General features: G+C 44.8%; 1 protein-coding gene across 2 annotated transcripts in view; it reads left to right on the top strand.

Annotated features, from left to right (window-relative positions):
- The first annotated feature begins 4,504 nt into the window (after positions 1 to 4,504).
- Positions 4,505 to 16,474, top strand: part of LOC143815043 (interferon-induced GTP-binding protein Mx1-like) — a 58,001-nt gene continuing 46,031 nt past the window's right edge. Inside the window, exons 1-3 of one of the 2 annotated variants that reach the window (XM_077293852.1) lie at positions 4,505 to 4,636; positions 11,504 to 11,574; positions 13,054 to 13,088. In XM_077293852.1, the coding sequence (XP_077149967.1) occupies positions 11,529 to 11,574; positions 13,054 to 13,088 (81 nt within the window). In that variant the 5' untranslated portion in view covers positions 4,505 to 4,636; positions 11,504 to 11,528. The remainder of the gene's footprint in view (positions 4,637 to 11,503; positions 11,575 to 13,053; positions 13,089 to 16,474) is intronic. The other variant, XM_077293853.1, reaches the window with a different exon arrangement.

Raw genomic sequence — 16,474 nt, 5'->3', positions numbered from 1 at the left:
GCCCCACCAGCCTCCCATCCCACCAACGTCCTTGTTAGAAAAAGCTGGATCCATTGTTTTTTTCCTTCTTGTATTGTCCCCTGAACACAAACAAAAATGTTCTGATTCACTGAAAACAAGCAGAGATCTTGAAAAGAGTGATATATCTTGAAAGGGGTTGTAGAAAATTAGAAAAACATGGCTGCTTTGTTCCAGTAAGAGTGGCCCGCCTGTCTGCAGTTTGTGTCTGGTATTGCAGTGGAACCAAACAGAGCGGAGCTGCAATACCAGACATGACCTGTGCCCAGGTGTGGCGCTGTTTCAGGAAGAAAGCAGCAATGTTGTTCTAATCCTGAACTACTAGAGATGAGAGAATCTATGATAATTAGAATAAAATATAAAAATAACTTTATAATCTTCATTCCTCACTTGTTTTCGCCAACCCAACTGGCTACGGTGCAGCCACAGCTCCTCCACCCCGGGGCTTCTTCCTGATGCGCTCGTGGCAAGGGACGTACGTTGCCCCCCACATGACTGATTGAGGTCAATCACAGGAGTCTGATCTGCCTTAGCTCTGGAAGAAGAGAGGTCCGACGTTTAGGACCCCTGAGCTGCAGGTGGAGGCAGAAAAAAAGGCGAAAGATCCCATGAGAAGAGGAGAAGATAAAGTTTATTGTTGTTTTTTTTTTATTTTATTTTAACCCCTTCCTGGCCCCCAGAGAAAACAAGCGAAATACGAATGAAATCACCCCCAAAATTTGGATTTTTTCCATTTTGAATTTTTGAAAGAAATTTGTAACAAATTAATTTATTAACAATCGTTCTGCTCATCTCTATGTAAAACCCCTTTAAATGCATCAATTTCAAGACTTCTGCTTGTTGTCAGTGAATGAGAACTATTTTGATTGTTTCCGTTTTTTTTTAATCTTCTAGCCCATAACTAAAGGTGGATGCCACGTGTTGGAGTCGATGGCCGGGTGATAGCAGGGATAGCAAACACTGGACGGTTTTCACATCTGTTTCTTGATCAGCAGCTTTTTCTTCTTTCTGTTGTCATATTTCTGTAATCTGAAGCCAGAGACACAATTCTCTTCATATCTGTAACCTGGGTGCAGTCAGGAAGACATGAAACAAAGTCTGGGATGGGCCCCAATCACAAGATTGACAGTGGGCCCAACTGCTTAATGGTGTGTTCACACTGAGCCTTTTTCCCTCAGTTTTTTTAAGCAAAAACTGAGCAGAAACTCCAAGTTTTTTAACCCCTAGCTTGCTTCATATTTTGAGAACTGTTATTATTCCTAGAATTACTATTATCTAATGTCTTTTAGAAGTCTTGGAGATGGATTTTGGAGAGTTTGCACTTAGTTTCCACGTAAAAAGACCCAGTGTAAAAATCCCCATAGTAGATATGCATACACAAATAAGAATCTTTGTAATATATCTTTATTACTGAAGTCCGATTCTTTCTCCTTCTGGACTGATCTTTCTTTCTCAAAATTCTCAATAAATGTCCTCAGTGAAACAGACTTTCCCATTATCTAGATAGGAGATGACAGTTGGTGCTCATAAAGTTCTACTGAGAAATGTAATTGTTGTTTCAGGAGAACTTGAAGTGGAATGGCTGTGTTCTACTTTCTCCTCCCCTCTGTAAAATATGTGTTTTCCTCTAGCTCCTCCCCTCCATAGAATGTCTGTGTTCCTCTAGCTCCTCCCCTTCATAGAATGTCTGTGTGCCCACTAGCTCCTCCCCTTCATAGAATGTCTGTGTGTTCCTCTAGCTTCTCCCCTTCATAGAAGGTCTGTGTGTTCCTCTAGCTCCTCCCCTTCATAGGTCTGTGTGTTCCTCTAGCTCCTCCCCTGCATAGAATGTCTGTGTGCCCACTAGCTCTTCCCCTTCATAGAATGTCTGTGCCTCTAGCTCCTCCCCTTCATAGAATGTCTGTGTGTTCCTCTAGCTTCTCCCCTTCATAGAATGTCTGTGTGTTCCTCTAGCTCCTCCCCTCCATAGAATGTCTGTGTGCCCACTAGCTCTTCCCCTTCATAGAATGTCTGTGTTCCTCTAGCTTCTCCCCTTCATAGAATATCTGTGTGCCCACTAGTTCCTCCCCTTCATAGAAGGTCTGTTCCACTAGCTCCTCCCCTCCACAGAATGTCTGTTCCACTAGCTCCTCCCCCACCATAGAAGGTCTGTGTGTTCCTCTAGCTCCTCCCCTTCATAGGTCTGTGTGTTCCTCTAGCTCCTCCCCTCCATAGAATGTCTGTGTGCCCACTAGCTCTTCCCCTTCATAGAATGTCTGTGCCTCTAGCTCCTCCCCTTCTTAGAATGTCTGTGTGTTCCTCTAGTTCCTCCCCTCCATAGAATGTCTGTGTGCCCACTAGCTCTTCCCCTTCATAGAATGTCTGTGTTCCTCTAGCTTCTCCCCTTCATAGAATATCTGTGTGCCCACTAGCTCCTCCCCTTCATAGAAGGTCTGTTCCACTAGCTCCTCCCCTCCACAGAATGTCTGTTCCACTAGCTCCTCCCCCACCATAGAAGGTCTGTGTGTTCCTCTAGCCCCTCCCCCACCATAGAATGTCTCTGTTCCTCCCCTCCATAGAATGTCTGTGTTCCTCTAGCTCCTCCCCTCCATGGAATGTCTGTGTTCCTCTAGCTCCTCCCCTCCATAGAATGTCTGTGTTCCTCTAGCTCCTCCCCTCCATAGAATGTCTCTGTTCCTCCCCTCCATAGAATATATGTGTGTTCCTCTAGCTCCTCCCCTCCATAGAATGTCTGTGTTCCTCTAGCTCCTCCCCTCCATAGAATGTCTGTGTTCCTCCCCTCCATAGAATGTCTGTGTTCCTCTAGCTCCTCCCCTCCATAGAATGTCTGTGTTCCTCCCCTCCATAGAATGTCTGTGTTCCTGTAGCTCCTCCCCTCCATAGAATGTCTGTGTTCCTCTAGCTCCTCCCCTCCATAGAATGTCTGTGTTCCTCCCCTCCATAGAATGTCTATGTGTTCCTCTAGCTCCTCCCTGTTAGGGCTGGCAGAACGCACCAAATAATTATAAAGATGGAATAAGGTGCGCTCACAGTCCGGGGTCCACCGTGCAGAGATGATACCTGCTGCCAGATAAAGGTGGACAGTAAATGGGGTATAATGGAAACACACACGCGTTAGCTACACCCGGTATAAAGGAAGCGAACCCTGTTGCGTCACAGGGCCACAATACCGCAGAGGAAACGCAAGTAAAGAGTCACAGAACTCTGCCTCAAGACGTGGGGTTAGAGTCCCTCTAGACCACTTGCGTTCAGCACTAGAACTGCAGTGCCAGGGAAAATAAATACAAAATAGATGTAGCGCCGCTCTGACGGACACCACTAGCTGCCCTAACTAGGGATAGACCCTATAGATTGTGCCTGGTGCTGGATGGCACTAACTGGCGCTAGACAGCTCCAACATTCGCGAGCATTCATCAACACTAGGGATGTATACTAGCACATGGCTGTGCGGCCATGCAAACCTTTAATAGCGGAAGCTCTCCGGGACCTTCCTAGTGGTCCAATAGGAGCTGCTACAGGACCTGAGCATGTGATCCCCGACCTCCAATGAGAGGTCGACCTGTGGGCATGCTCAGTAGGGGAAAAGCAGGACATAGTCTGTGGAACATCTGCTCGCCACTGATCACTGCTGACTACAAGGGCTGAGCCTGGAAAGGCAGCAGTAACCAAGCGCACAGTATCAGCTTGAGCCAGATTCTGGGACTGATGTCTCCGCTGAGCAGATTCCACTGTGGCTGGAGGAGAATGGGAGAACGCAGTGGACATGGTTCGAGATTCCCCCTGTGCAGTGGCGGGAACTCGACACCTAACACTCCTCTCCATAGAATGTCTGTGTGTTCCTCTAGCTCCTCCCCTCCATAGAATGTGTGTTCCTCTAGCTCCTCCCCTGCATAGAATATCTGTGTTCCACTAGCTCCTCCCCTGTATAGAATGTCTGTGTTCCTCTAGCTCCTCCCCTGCATAGAATATCTGTGTTCCTCTAGCTCCTCCCACTCCATAGAATGTCTGTGTTCCACTAGCTCCTCCCCTTCCATATAAGACCTGTGTGTTCCACTAACTCCTCCCTCCATAGAATATATGTATGTTCCACTAGCTCCTCCCCCTCCATAGAATGTCTGTGTGTTCCTCTAGCAGCTCCTTCTCCACTGAATATTACAAGCACCAACTGTCATCTCCTATCTCAGTAATAGGAAAATCTGTCTTAACTGAATATGGATTTTACCCCTGAATTGAGAATGATCAGTCCAGAAGGACAAAAGCAGATTTCTCTGATAAGATACATTACAAAGTTGCTTATATTCTTGTGCACTAAAAGGCCGAGAGATCAGATTTGATAGGAGACACATCAGCTATAAAGATCAGTGGAATCAGTGGTTGCAATATGTAGACAGATTGCACAAATGGTCACTGTAGAACTACAACTCTATGACGACACAGAACCCTGCAGGCTGGGCCGGCATTGTTTTCCCTACGATGCAAGTTTCAGTTTTGTTTTCCTGAAATGATGAAATCCTCCCTCCCATCTGCAGTCTGCAGTCCTGCCGGACAGGAAAGTTCTTCATTCCCTGCTGCTCCTGCTGTCGGAGTCTCCCAGACCTGAGCTCTGCACCCCCGACAGGTGAGACCGCATAAATCCTATCTACACAGGAGACAAGTAGGTGTGGACCGACGGACGCTTATGTATGGGGTGGAATCCCTATAGTATTAGGGTCGACTGTAACTCTTTGTAAGGAGATGGACATATTGACCACATTCCCCCTTGAAGAATATGTACATTTTTGTAATGTGTAATTTGAACTATGATATATAATGTGAATTGTGACTTATGTCAATGTCGGTGATAATGTGTGTAATTTGACAGTAGGTTTAGTTACAGTTAATGTTTGGGGCTAGCCTAGAGTGGGAGGGGGTTGGTTAAGGGAAAGTGACAGTTTCCTGTTAGAAAAGACACATAGGGTTCGGAGTGTGTAGAAAGAGGACCTAAAATGCAATGTGAGCAGTGTCACATTCTCGGGTGTCCAAAGTTAGTGGAGATCAGAGGAAAGAGATAGCGCATAGCAGAAGTGACTAAAAGACAGAGTGATCTATCAGAGACGGGTCCTGGGGAAGGACATCTAGCCACACGGCCCAGGAGGAAACGGGCCTAGACAGAACTGAGTGCCCGAGACAAGCTTCACTTCCAAGTTTCCGTTCAGTTTTGACTGGTCTCCCTCATTCAACTGTTCAGCACCCGGCCTGGAAAACCAATGTCACTTGTCACATGTGGCCTGTAATAGCGTAACTCCCCAACACCCACACACCGAGCCAGGACCCACCTTCATGTAACGTATTGGGGCGTCAGAGTACCTCGCCCACGGCTACCGCTCTGAGCCACGTTACACCTTTGCCTCATTTTTTTTATTCTTATTTTTTTCCTCTCCCCTTTTTCCATTACTTGTTTTATTTTTTTCTGCCAACTGAGCCTTACAAGGACTTGCTGAGTTTGTACTTTTGACTGGCCTCATCATTCATTTTACCAGATAATGTAATGAAAAATAATTACGAGTGGGTTGAAAATGTGAAAAAAATAATGTGATTCATCATTTTTTTTTATCGTGTTTATTGTATAGTAGAAATAACCCAGCAATATGAACTTGTATCATCTATCTATATATATAATTGTCTAAGGGTTTTTCTGTCTGTCTGTCTGTCCTGGAAATCCCGCGTCTCTGATTGGTCGAGGCCGCCTGGGCCTCGACCAATCAGCGATGGGCACAGTATCGACGTAGATGTCATAATGGTTGCCATTGCGACGATAATGTCATAAAGGTTGCCTCGACCAATCAGCGACGGGCACAGTCTGCAGCGAATTCTGGAATCATCATTGTCCATATACTACGGGGACATGCATATTCTAGAATACCCGATGCGTTAGAATCGGGCCACAATCTAGTATATATATATAATTGTCTAAGGGTTTAATTGTCTGTCTGTCCTGGAAATCCCGCGTCTCTGATTGGTTGAGGCCGCCTGGGCCTCGACCAATCAGCGACGGGCATTGTCCTCCACTGCTGTCAAGTGCCGCCATTGTGTTGTCTAAGGGTCTAATTGTCTGTCTGTCTCGGAAATCCCGCCTTGCTGATTAGTCGAGGCCAGCCAGCCTCGATCAATCAGCGACGGGCACAGTCTGCCGCAAATTCTGGAATCATCATTGTCCTCCACTGCTGTCAAATGCCGCCATTGTGTAGGGTGTGTGCCTGCGTCTCCCTGTATGGGCGGCATCTCCCTGTGTTTCTATCTTAGATTGGGTCGTAAACGAAAATACGCCAATGAGGATGACAGAAAAGCAGCAGCAGCAGCAAGAAAACGACATCATCGGGAACAGGAGACACCACAACAAACCGCCGCCAGACAAGCCCAGGATGTGGAATTGGACCGCATTCACTGTGTATTTGGACCGCCTACAAATCCAGCTCAACTTTGGACAAATTTTAAAGAACATCTAATCGAGGACTACTGCTTACGTCTTCACAACAGAAGTGGAAGTTGTCAAAATTGCGAATCTTATGCCATGCAAGATGTCCAAAATATCTTACTACTACATGGAAAAACGTTTTCAGACTTTAATTTGCCCCAGCCTGCCATTCAAGTTCCACAAGTTCCAGAGTATGACGAAGCTTACGAATTATTGTTGGCAACAGAGAAGACAAACTCCTTAAATGAACATCAACGGATTGCATATGACACTATTGTGAGCGCTATAGAAAACCAAGCAGATGCAAGGCCAAAATGTTTCCTTATTGATGGTCCAGGAGGGAGCGGTAAAACATACCTCTATGAAGTTATAATGCATCACGTTAGAGGGTTGGGAAAAGTCGTGCACATGTTTTCATACTTGACGAGTGCACCATGGCACCCAAATATGCTTTGAGCTTAATTGACAGACTTCTGCGTGAAGTAATAACTACAAATTTTGCTGAAAAAAATAAAATTCCGTTTGGAGGCAAAGTTTTTGTCATTGGCGGAGATTTTAGGCAATGCCTTCCAGTCATACCAAATGGAACAAGAACAGATGTTATCGAGTCCAGCTTAAAAATGGCTGACCTTTGGAAACAGTTCAATAAACTCCAACTAATTAACAATATGCGATCTTCGGACCCAGAGTATAGCAACTGGCTTCTTAAACTTGGCAACGGTGAACTTAGCAACGAATACAACCTTGGAGAAGATATTATTGAAATACCAGAAGACATGTTGTGCACTGACTGCATCGTAACTGATGTTTTTGGACAATGCATTGAAATTGGTGTGAACGACCAAAGCAGTGTTGAGAGGGCCTTTTCTCATGCAATTCTCTGTCCCAAGAATGATGACGTGGCTCTGCTAAATTCCCGGGTGATGGATATGGAGCGGCCCCCAGATGCAGGGCAGCGGGGTACTAGGTACCGGATCCCTCGGTCTCGGTTCTGGGGGTGTCACGGTGGCCCGACCCGGTCCGAGGCCCTGCTAAGGGGCGCCCAAATAAAGGTGTAGGTGAGAGTTGTCAAGTGTTCGTGACGCCACCTGTGGTATTCGGTCAGGGTGACCGACGCTGCTAGGGGTCCGCTGGGGTGATGGAATGGCAGCTAGATGGTGTAACTTCCCACAGGTGAAGTATGTCCCCAGGGCTTCCATTGATGAGTAGATGGTGATGGCGTAGGTCGCAGTAAATAACGAGGACACAGGGTTGCAGTCTCTTTACCTCTTTACTGAAGGCTTCGGCATCCACAATCCAGAGCACTGCTAACAGGGCTGGCTGAGACCGGCCGGTCCGAAGGCACATCCAGAGTTCCCTTTGCAGGTGGAAATCAGTAGCCTACCTACTAGCGCCTGGGTGTTGTAGTACCTCCCTGCTGAACACCACGGGATAGTCCTCACAACTGTCGTGTATGTTTCTGTTCTTTCTCTCCGTCCCCCAGATGGTTTGGATAGGATGCACCCGTATGACGGGGTGGGCCTGGAGTTATTTTATAGGGACCCTAGAGACGCCCCTCTCCCACAATTGCCTCCACTGTCTTCATTAGGTGTAAAGGTGAGACAGCTAACCTAGAGTTAACTGCCCTGCCGTAATTCAAAGTAATGCGTAGAGCCTATTACTTCCTCGGCGTTCCGGCCGCCGGCTACGCGCCTCAGAAGGATGTTGCCGATCTTGGGGCAGGACTCCTCCTGGTTCTATCTCCTTTGTGCTGCGATCTCGTTTCTCACTTCTCCACAATATACTTCGCTTCGTGTCCTTTCTTAGGATGCCGCCGCAATGAGGTGCAGGCGCGGCTCCGTAACGATCTGTCCCGTGCTAGGCCACTGCCAGGATCCCACCCCTGACAGGGACCTCCCTGAGTCTTCCCAAGCAACTCTCTCACTACATGTTACCTGGGCAAAACCCAGTCAGCTTCTCTCTAACTTCCTATCCGACTCCCAGTTTTACCAGAGTGTGAGGAGTGGCCTAATACATAGAACCTTTTGCTCCCCCTGGTGGCCGGAGTGTGAAGTGTAGTGTGTGACTGTGATACCTGGTCAGGTGAACTCCTTCAGTGCCATCAGACGTACCATCACTCCCCCTGGTGGAGGAGCGATGTTACTGCAACGACCAGGACTCTGGGGCGCTGCAGATAGAATGCCTGGTGAGTATAAGTTGTATAAAAGTGATGATTCAGTGGATGTAGACAATGAAGATGAACGAGAACATTATCCAGTTGAATTTTTAAATAGTCTTACGCCATCAGGAATGCCATCCCACAGACTTCAACTGAAAGTTGGAACAATCATAATGTTGCTGCGGAATCTAAATACGAAAAATGGTCTATGCAATGGAACTCGTCTTATTGTTACTGGACTCCATTCTCACATCATTCAAGCAAGAGTGATCACTGGATCAGCAAAAGGAGATGAAGTGTTCATTCCACGCATTGATTTATGTCCTTCAGACACGGGTCTTCCATTTAGGCTTCGGCGTCGACAGTTTCCAATAAAACCAGCTTTTGCCATGACAATAAACAAGTCACAAGGTCAAACTCTACACCGTGTTGGCATATATCTACCGCAGCCCGTTTTTGGTCATGGACAACTCTACGTTGCATTTTCAAGAGTTAAAATGAGATCCAACGTCAAGGTACAAGTTCTTCCTACCCCTTTACAAGGAAAGTTGCTTATAGGTTGTCAAAAGGTATTCACAAGAAATGTGGTGTACAAAAATATTTTGGCTTGATATTGTTAATAAATATATTATAGTGTCAATGTCCTTCTTTTGTCCGATGATTTATTTAAAGGGAACCTGTCACCTGAATTTGGCGGGACCTGTTTTGGGTCATAGGGGCGGGGTTTTCGGGTGTTTGATTCACCCTTTCCTTACCCGCTGGCTGTATGCTGACCGCAATATTGGATTGAAGTTCATTCTCTGTCCTCCGGAGTACACACCTGCGCAAGGCAATATTGCCTTGCGCTGGCGTGTACTCCGGAGGACACAGCATGAACTTCAATCCAATATTGCGGCCAGCATGCAGCCAGCGGGTAAGGAAAGGGTGAATCAAACATCCGAAAACCCCGCCCATATGACCCAAAACCGGTCCCGCCAAATTCAGGTGACAGGTTCCCTTTAAATACAGTTACAGTTCATGTAATGTGGTTTATATATTTTGATGATCTGTTTCATAAGTTCATTCAATTGAATTAAGTTCTATGACCAATAAAATTTAATGATAATAAATATATTTTACCCATTATTGCATTATTCTTCAATCATCATAAATAAACTACATACATATTCTATAATACTACGCTATATACTACGTGGCCGGCCGCGAACAATCAGCGACATTCGACAGGGATATGGTGCCCACACTGCTAAATACTGCAGGGGCTGCTATATACTACGTGGCCAGTGTTATATACTGCGTGGGCTGTGTGACATACTGCGGGGCTGTGCTATATACTACATGGGCAGTGTTATATACTACATGGGCTGTGTGATATACTGCGGGGGCTGAGTGATATACTGCGGGGCTGTGCTATATACTACATGGGCAGTGTTATATACTACGTGGGCTGTGTGATATACTGCGGGGGCTGTGCTATATACTATGTGCCCTGTGTTATATACTGCGTGGCCTGTGTTATATACTGCGTGGCTGCTATATACTGCGTGGGCTGTGCATGGAGCATTATATGGGGCATCTATGGGGCCATAACTGCATGGAGCATTATACTACGTGACTGGGCAAAATACTTCGTGACTGGGCAATATACTACGTGGACATGCATATTCTAGAATACCCGATGCGTTAGAATCGGGCCACCAGCTAGTTTTTTATATATAGGTAGTGATATTTTATTTTGTGTAGCCATATTCCATGTTTACTTATCGATTACACGCGCTTTATGGGGATTTGTTATTTTGTGTGGTTTTATTGATACCAATTTGGGATAGATATGACGTTTTTATCATCTTTTATGAAGGTGACTGAAAATACCCACAATTATGGCTTTTTGATATTTTTCCCTCTTTATGGCATTTACCGTATGGGTAAATTAGTTTTAGATTTTGAAAGATCAGACTGTTACTCTCTTAGCGACATCGATCGTACATGTACAGTGCACGTCAGTAGCGCGTGTATGACGCTGGCTTACGGGGTGAGCTCGCCTGGCAGATAACGCCTCCAACAGTCATGGGTGGCGCGTCATTAACAGCACACAGCCATGGGGGGCCATCGGCGCTCCTGTGATGCAGGGTGCTGCTGGGTTCCTATGTCAGCCAGGGGTCTGTTGAAGACCCCTGTACCTAGTCATCACGGAGCTCCCTTGAAACCAATCTGTGGTCGATCTTAAAAGGAGACTGATTTTTACTATATATAGCAACACTGTGGTGTTTCTGAATATACTACAAATGATCGGATGATTGCAGGTTAACGATCCCAAAGGGGACTAATAAATACAGTAAAAAAAAATAAAAGTTTTAAAAAATTGAAAAAAACAAATAAATTATAAAAGATAAAATTACCCTCACTTGTGCCCCATTAAAATAAAATTAAAAAATAAACATGCAGTATTGCCACATCCATAAAAGTTTGAGATATCAAAATACAAAAAAAATTAAAAGAATGCAATTATGGTAAAAAAAAAATTTCAAAATTTTAGATTTTTTATAACTACTAAAATAATTTAAAAAACAGCATAAGTTATTATAGGCTCTTGGCCATAGATGGTCTACAAGACGTTGCCCCAGATCAGCAAACCAAAAGAAGAGCTGCGGATGCACCAGGTAGGAGGCCGTTCTCATGGCACCTGTCCAGCCGCCATATATCTGTGGCTGATAGGTCCTGCCTATCAATTCACACCAACTCTTAGGTTAGACTTATTTTAGGTTGAATCTCAACTGTAAACCATCTTTTATGCAACGAACATGTCCTATTAGTGCATAAGTAAGGGAAAGTATGGACCACCATTAAAAATTTATTTTGCTTCATCACCTCAGGTGTCCGCCATTCCTGTCAAAGAAAATGCAGAAGAAAATGCCAAATTTTGCCAAACCAGGCTTTAATCAAGGTAGATATAGAGATGCTTCATGTATTAATGTTCATATACACTGTGACGCTGAGTGACTACTCATGGGCAAGCCGTGAGACAGGACAGTCAGTATGTCCGAGGTCAGATACCAGGAGTGTTCTTAGTACAGAGGGGTGATACAACAGTGTGGTCAGGTAACAGTCCGGGGTCAAATACCAGGAGTGCTCGTACTACAGAGGGCTGATACAAAAGTGTGGTCAACAGTCAGGGGTCAAATACCAGGCATGCTCGTACTACAGAGGGGTGATATAAAAGAGTGGTCAGGTAACTGTCTGGGGTCAAATACCAGGAGTGCTCGACAATAGAGGGGTGATACAAAAGTGTGGTCAAGTAACGGTCCGGGGTCAAATACCAGGAGTGCTCGTACTACAGAGGGGTGATACAAAAGTGTGGTCAACAGTCATGGGTCAAATACCAGGCATGCTCGTACTACAGAGGGGTGATACAAAAGAGTGGTCAGGTAACTGTCTGGGGTCAAATACCAGGAGTGCTCGACAATAGAGGGGTGATACAAAAGCGTGGTCAAGTAACGGTCCGGGGTCAAATACCAGGAGTGCTCGTACTACAGAGGGGTGATACAAAAGTGTGGTCAACAGTCAGGGGTCAAATACCAGGCATGCTCGTACTACAGAGGGGTGATACAAAAGAGTGGTCAGGTAAAGGTCTGGGGTCAAATACCAGGAGTGCTCGTACTGTAGAGGGGTGATACAGCAGCATGGTCAGGCATTGGTTCGGGGTCAAATACCAGGAGTGCTCGTACTATAGAGGGGTGATATAAAAGCATATTCAGGTAACAGTCCGGGGTCACATGATAGGAGGGCTTGTAGTACAGAGGGGCGATGCAAAGCATGGTCATGTAATGGTCCAGGGTCAAATACCAGGAGTGCTCGTACAGTAGAGGGGTGATACAAAAGAGTGGTCAGGTAACTGTCCGGGGTCAAATACCAGGAGTGCTCGACAATAGAGGGTGGATACAAAAGTGTGGTCAGGTAACAGTCCGAGGTCAAATGCCAGGAGGGAACATCAAAAGCAGAAAGGGAAATCCAAAATAGTAGTGACAACAGAATTCAGGTTCATCAGTAAGATCAGAGTCAGACACAGAGCAAGCAAACACACCTACCTAAATCTACAACTGGCACAGACTAACTGGGTAGCTGCTAGTAAATACCTTGCAAATGATTAGGGATGGGAGGCACCTGAGGAAATGCCCGGAGACTAAACCAGATTGAGCAACAGGGCTGTGAATCAGACTATTGACAACTCAGAGCACCCCAGGAATAGATTGGACAACTGGACCATCACTCACAAAATTGATAGTCCAGCTCACTCCAGACCCCATAGGACGGCTGAGTTGTCACTCACAGCGTTTGTTGACCACAGTCAATGTAGAAACCGTGGCTTAGACAATGCTTATTCTCAATTATAATATTCTTGTGTCTACATTTTTCATTTTTTCAGGGTCTCCAAATTTCCCTTTGCAGCCAAGCAATATGGTAAGTAAAAAACAACATGACAAAAACATTTTGAAAGAGCACAGTATGTGGACACCCAACCAGCAAGTCTAGATTAGCAAATTTTTTACCCATTCTAAAAGAATTTTTGGGGAACCCTGAGGTTGGCTGAGAAAGTCATTGTACCAAAGGTGTTGAATATGGTTGAGGTCAGGACTCCGTGTTTTTGCGGTCCTGAACTTTGTGCTCAGAGGCAAAGTCATACTAGAAGATGGAAGAGTCGCTTTCCTCGTCGTCTTTCTAATTGTTATGGCTTTGGAAGTATTCTGTGCCTAAAAAAGGCAAAATATGATCATCGAAGCATGTTGTATCCAGTCATCTGAGATTGTGGGCCTTTACTAGTAAAGAAAAATGGAAAAAGATGAGCAGTTTTTGGTGTTTTTCCTGCTTTATATCCTGATAATTATATCTTCTGTGCTTCTCTGACTGCTCTTTGCCTGAATCTCCTGATAATCCGCCATCTCAAAGTGCTTTGGGGACGGCTGCGGTGGCTCTCTTGTATGTCGCCGTATTTTCATACTATGTATATTTCTCACCATAACCCCTTGTGTGTTAGTGTATGGCGGAGGTTTAGAGCTTAGCTGCTTCCCAAGGATCTGACCTGATTTGATAACCTCTTGGGTGCGTATCAAATTCCCCCTGTGAATAGTTGTTTATCCAATTATTCCTTTCCAATATGTCCAGTATGTTGGTTCCCCAAAAAAACGACCTCCAAGGCACTTTCCATCAAAAATAGCAAACGATTTTATCGCAAATTGTTTCTCTAGTTTTTATAGATTGAACACATTTATTTTACATACTAGTATATTTTGTAACCCTCTAACCTGTGCTGCTACTCCGTGAGTCTATCCTGACAGTCCAGTATTGAACCGTTTATTTAAGAAAATACAGAAAATACTGATGTAATTTTAGTTTGCCCTTTGACTCGATAGTTATTTTACGCTTTATTCTGAAACACGACAAAATTTGAACAATACAGATACATATCCTTGCATTATTTTACGGTTTATTATTTTATTATATTTTTGTGCTTTTTCACTTAATTATTACTTATTATTTTATCTCTAACTCTAGTCCTAACCCTATAAATCAGATATGTAACCACTTGTATGTAAAATAATATGTCATGCACCAATATTAACATAAATCATCCCAAAGAAACGTGCAAAAAAGGACAATGTATAAAATTATTTTATTAGAAATATTATAACATATAAAAAAACTAATTTAATCAAGTATAGCTGATAAACATGAGCACAATATAATGGTAAAAAATAGACGCCAACCAATAATTATAAAAATTAGATAATTAATAGACCTCCACAGTGAGATGGTATATACCAGCGCTACTCCAACAAAAAATAATAATTAAATAGTAGCCACATAAAAATGCATAGTGCAATTATTGCAAAAAATATGTGCAAAAAAAGTATTCTAATAAAATATATATATATATTTTTTTTAAAAAAATTTTGTGCAAAAAAAGCAAAAATTTGATTGTGTAACCAATAATTAAACAATAAATGCACAACAAATTGCAAAAATTCAAAGTGCAATGTGCTAGATAAAGTGCAACAAAAAATCAAAACCAGGCCTATATTGCACAATTCACTTAGTAAAGCAATTGCACATAAGCCCATACAAATATAATGCCACTATGGCTGTGATAAAGGAGTGCTGAGTGGACCATTAAAGTGCAGGAAGTGCTGGATGACTAAGGGTACTGTCACACAGTGCAATTTTGATCGCTACGACGGCACGATTCGTGACGTTCTAGCGATATCGTTACGATATCGCTGTGTCTGACACGCTACTGCGATCAGACATCACGCTGAGAATCGTATGTTGTAGCAGATCGTTTGGAACTTTCTTTCGTCGCTTGATCACCCGCTGACATCGCTGGATCGTTGTGTGTGACAGCGATCCAGCGATGTGTTCGCTTGTAACCAGGGTAAACATTGGGTAACTAAGCGCAGGGCCGCGCTTAGTAACCCGATGTTTACCCTGGTTACCAGCGTAAACGTTAAAAAAACAAACAGTACATACTTACATTCCGGTGTCTGTCCTCTGGCGTCTCAGCTTCTCTGCACTGTGTGAGCGCCTGCCAGCCGGAAAGCGAGCACAGCGGTGACGCGGTGACGTCACCGCTCTGCTTTCCGGCTATGGCGCTTACACAGTGCAGAGAAGCTGAGACGCCGGAGGACAGACACCGGAATGTGAGTATGTACTGTTTGTTTTTTTAACGTTTACGCTGGTAACCAGGGTAAACATCGGGTTACTAAGCGCGGCCCTGCGCTTAGTAACCCGATGTTTACCCTGGTTACCCGGGGACTTCGGCATCGCTCCAGCGCCGTGATTGCAAAGTGTGACCGCAGTCTACGACGCTGGAGCGATAATCATACGACGCTGCGACGTCACGGATCGTGCCGTCGTAGCGACGAAAATTGCAATGTGTGACAGTACCCTAAAAGTCACTAAGGCTAGGTTCACATTGCGTTAGTGGCAGTCCGCTGACGGAATCCGTTTCATAGGGACACTAACGCGGCACTAACGCTATGTAACGGATCCGTTAGCGCACCCATTGACTGCCATTATGTAGCGCATCGCTAACGCATGTCATAATCGGTATGCGTTCGCGATGTTCTGTCATTCTGTGACGGACCCTCGGACGCAGTCTGCAGAGTTTCGGGTCCGTTACCCGCTAGCGCAGATAGAGCCGATTATGACATGCGTTGCGATGCGCTACATAATGGCAGTCAATGGGTGCGCTAACGTATCCGTTACATAGCGTTACTGTCACTATGAAACGGATTCCGTCAGCGGACTGCCACTAACGCAATGTGAACCTAGCCTAACATATTACCATACCAAGGAGGATAAAATCAATAAAAATCTAATAAATAGAGGTGGTGCCCGGAAGAAGGCAGGCGCCGAAACGCGCGTAGGGTCTCGAGCAAATGTAGGTATTATGAGCCACCTCTATTTATTAGATTTTTATTGATTTTATCCTCCTTGGTATGGTAATATGTTAGTGACTTTTACCGTGTCTTCCTAGGTATTAAGGTCGGGCAGCCAACTTGGAATTGAAAGTCCTGCCGGTCTCTGAAGCAAGGCTTGGAGACAGTTGCTCCCTCGGTGGTCCGGCCACCGGCTACGCGCCTCAGAAGGAGGCAGCCTATTTCAGGGCAGAATTCCTCCTGGTGTTTTCTCCTTGCGCTAATGTAATAGGATGCAGGTACTGAGTATGTCACCACGGAACAGACAGACCAACAGTTGAGGGGTTTAATAACAGGAATAAGGTTCTCCTCGCAGGGAGGAAGCAATGCAAAATAACTAACAATAAAACAATGCAAAAATACGGGAGTTAA

Source organism: Ranitomeya variabilis, chromosome 3 (assembly GCF_051348905.1).
Source record: "Ranitomeya variabilis isolate aRanVar5 chromosome 3, aRanVar5.hap1, whole genome shotgun sequence".
Classification (NCBI taxonomy): domain Eukaryota; kingdom Metazoa; phylum Chordata; class Amphibia; order Anura; family Dendrobatidae; genus Ranitomeya; species Ranitomeya variabilis.
Note: the sequence above shows the minus strand (reverse complement) of the source record. Positions and strands in the feature narration are given on the sequence as shown.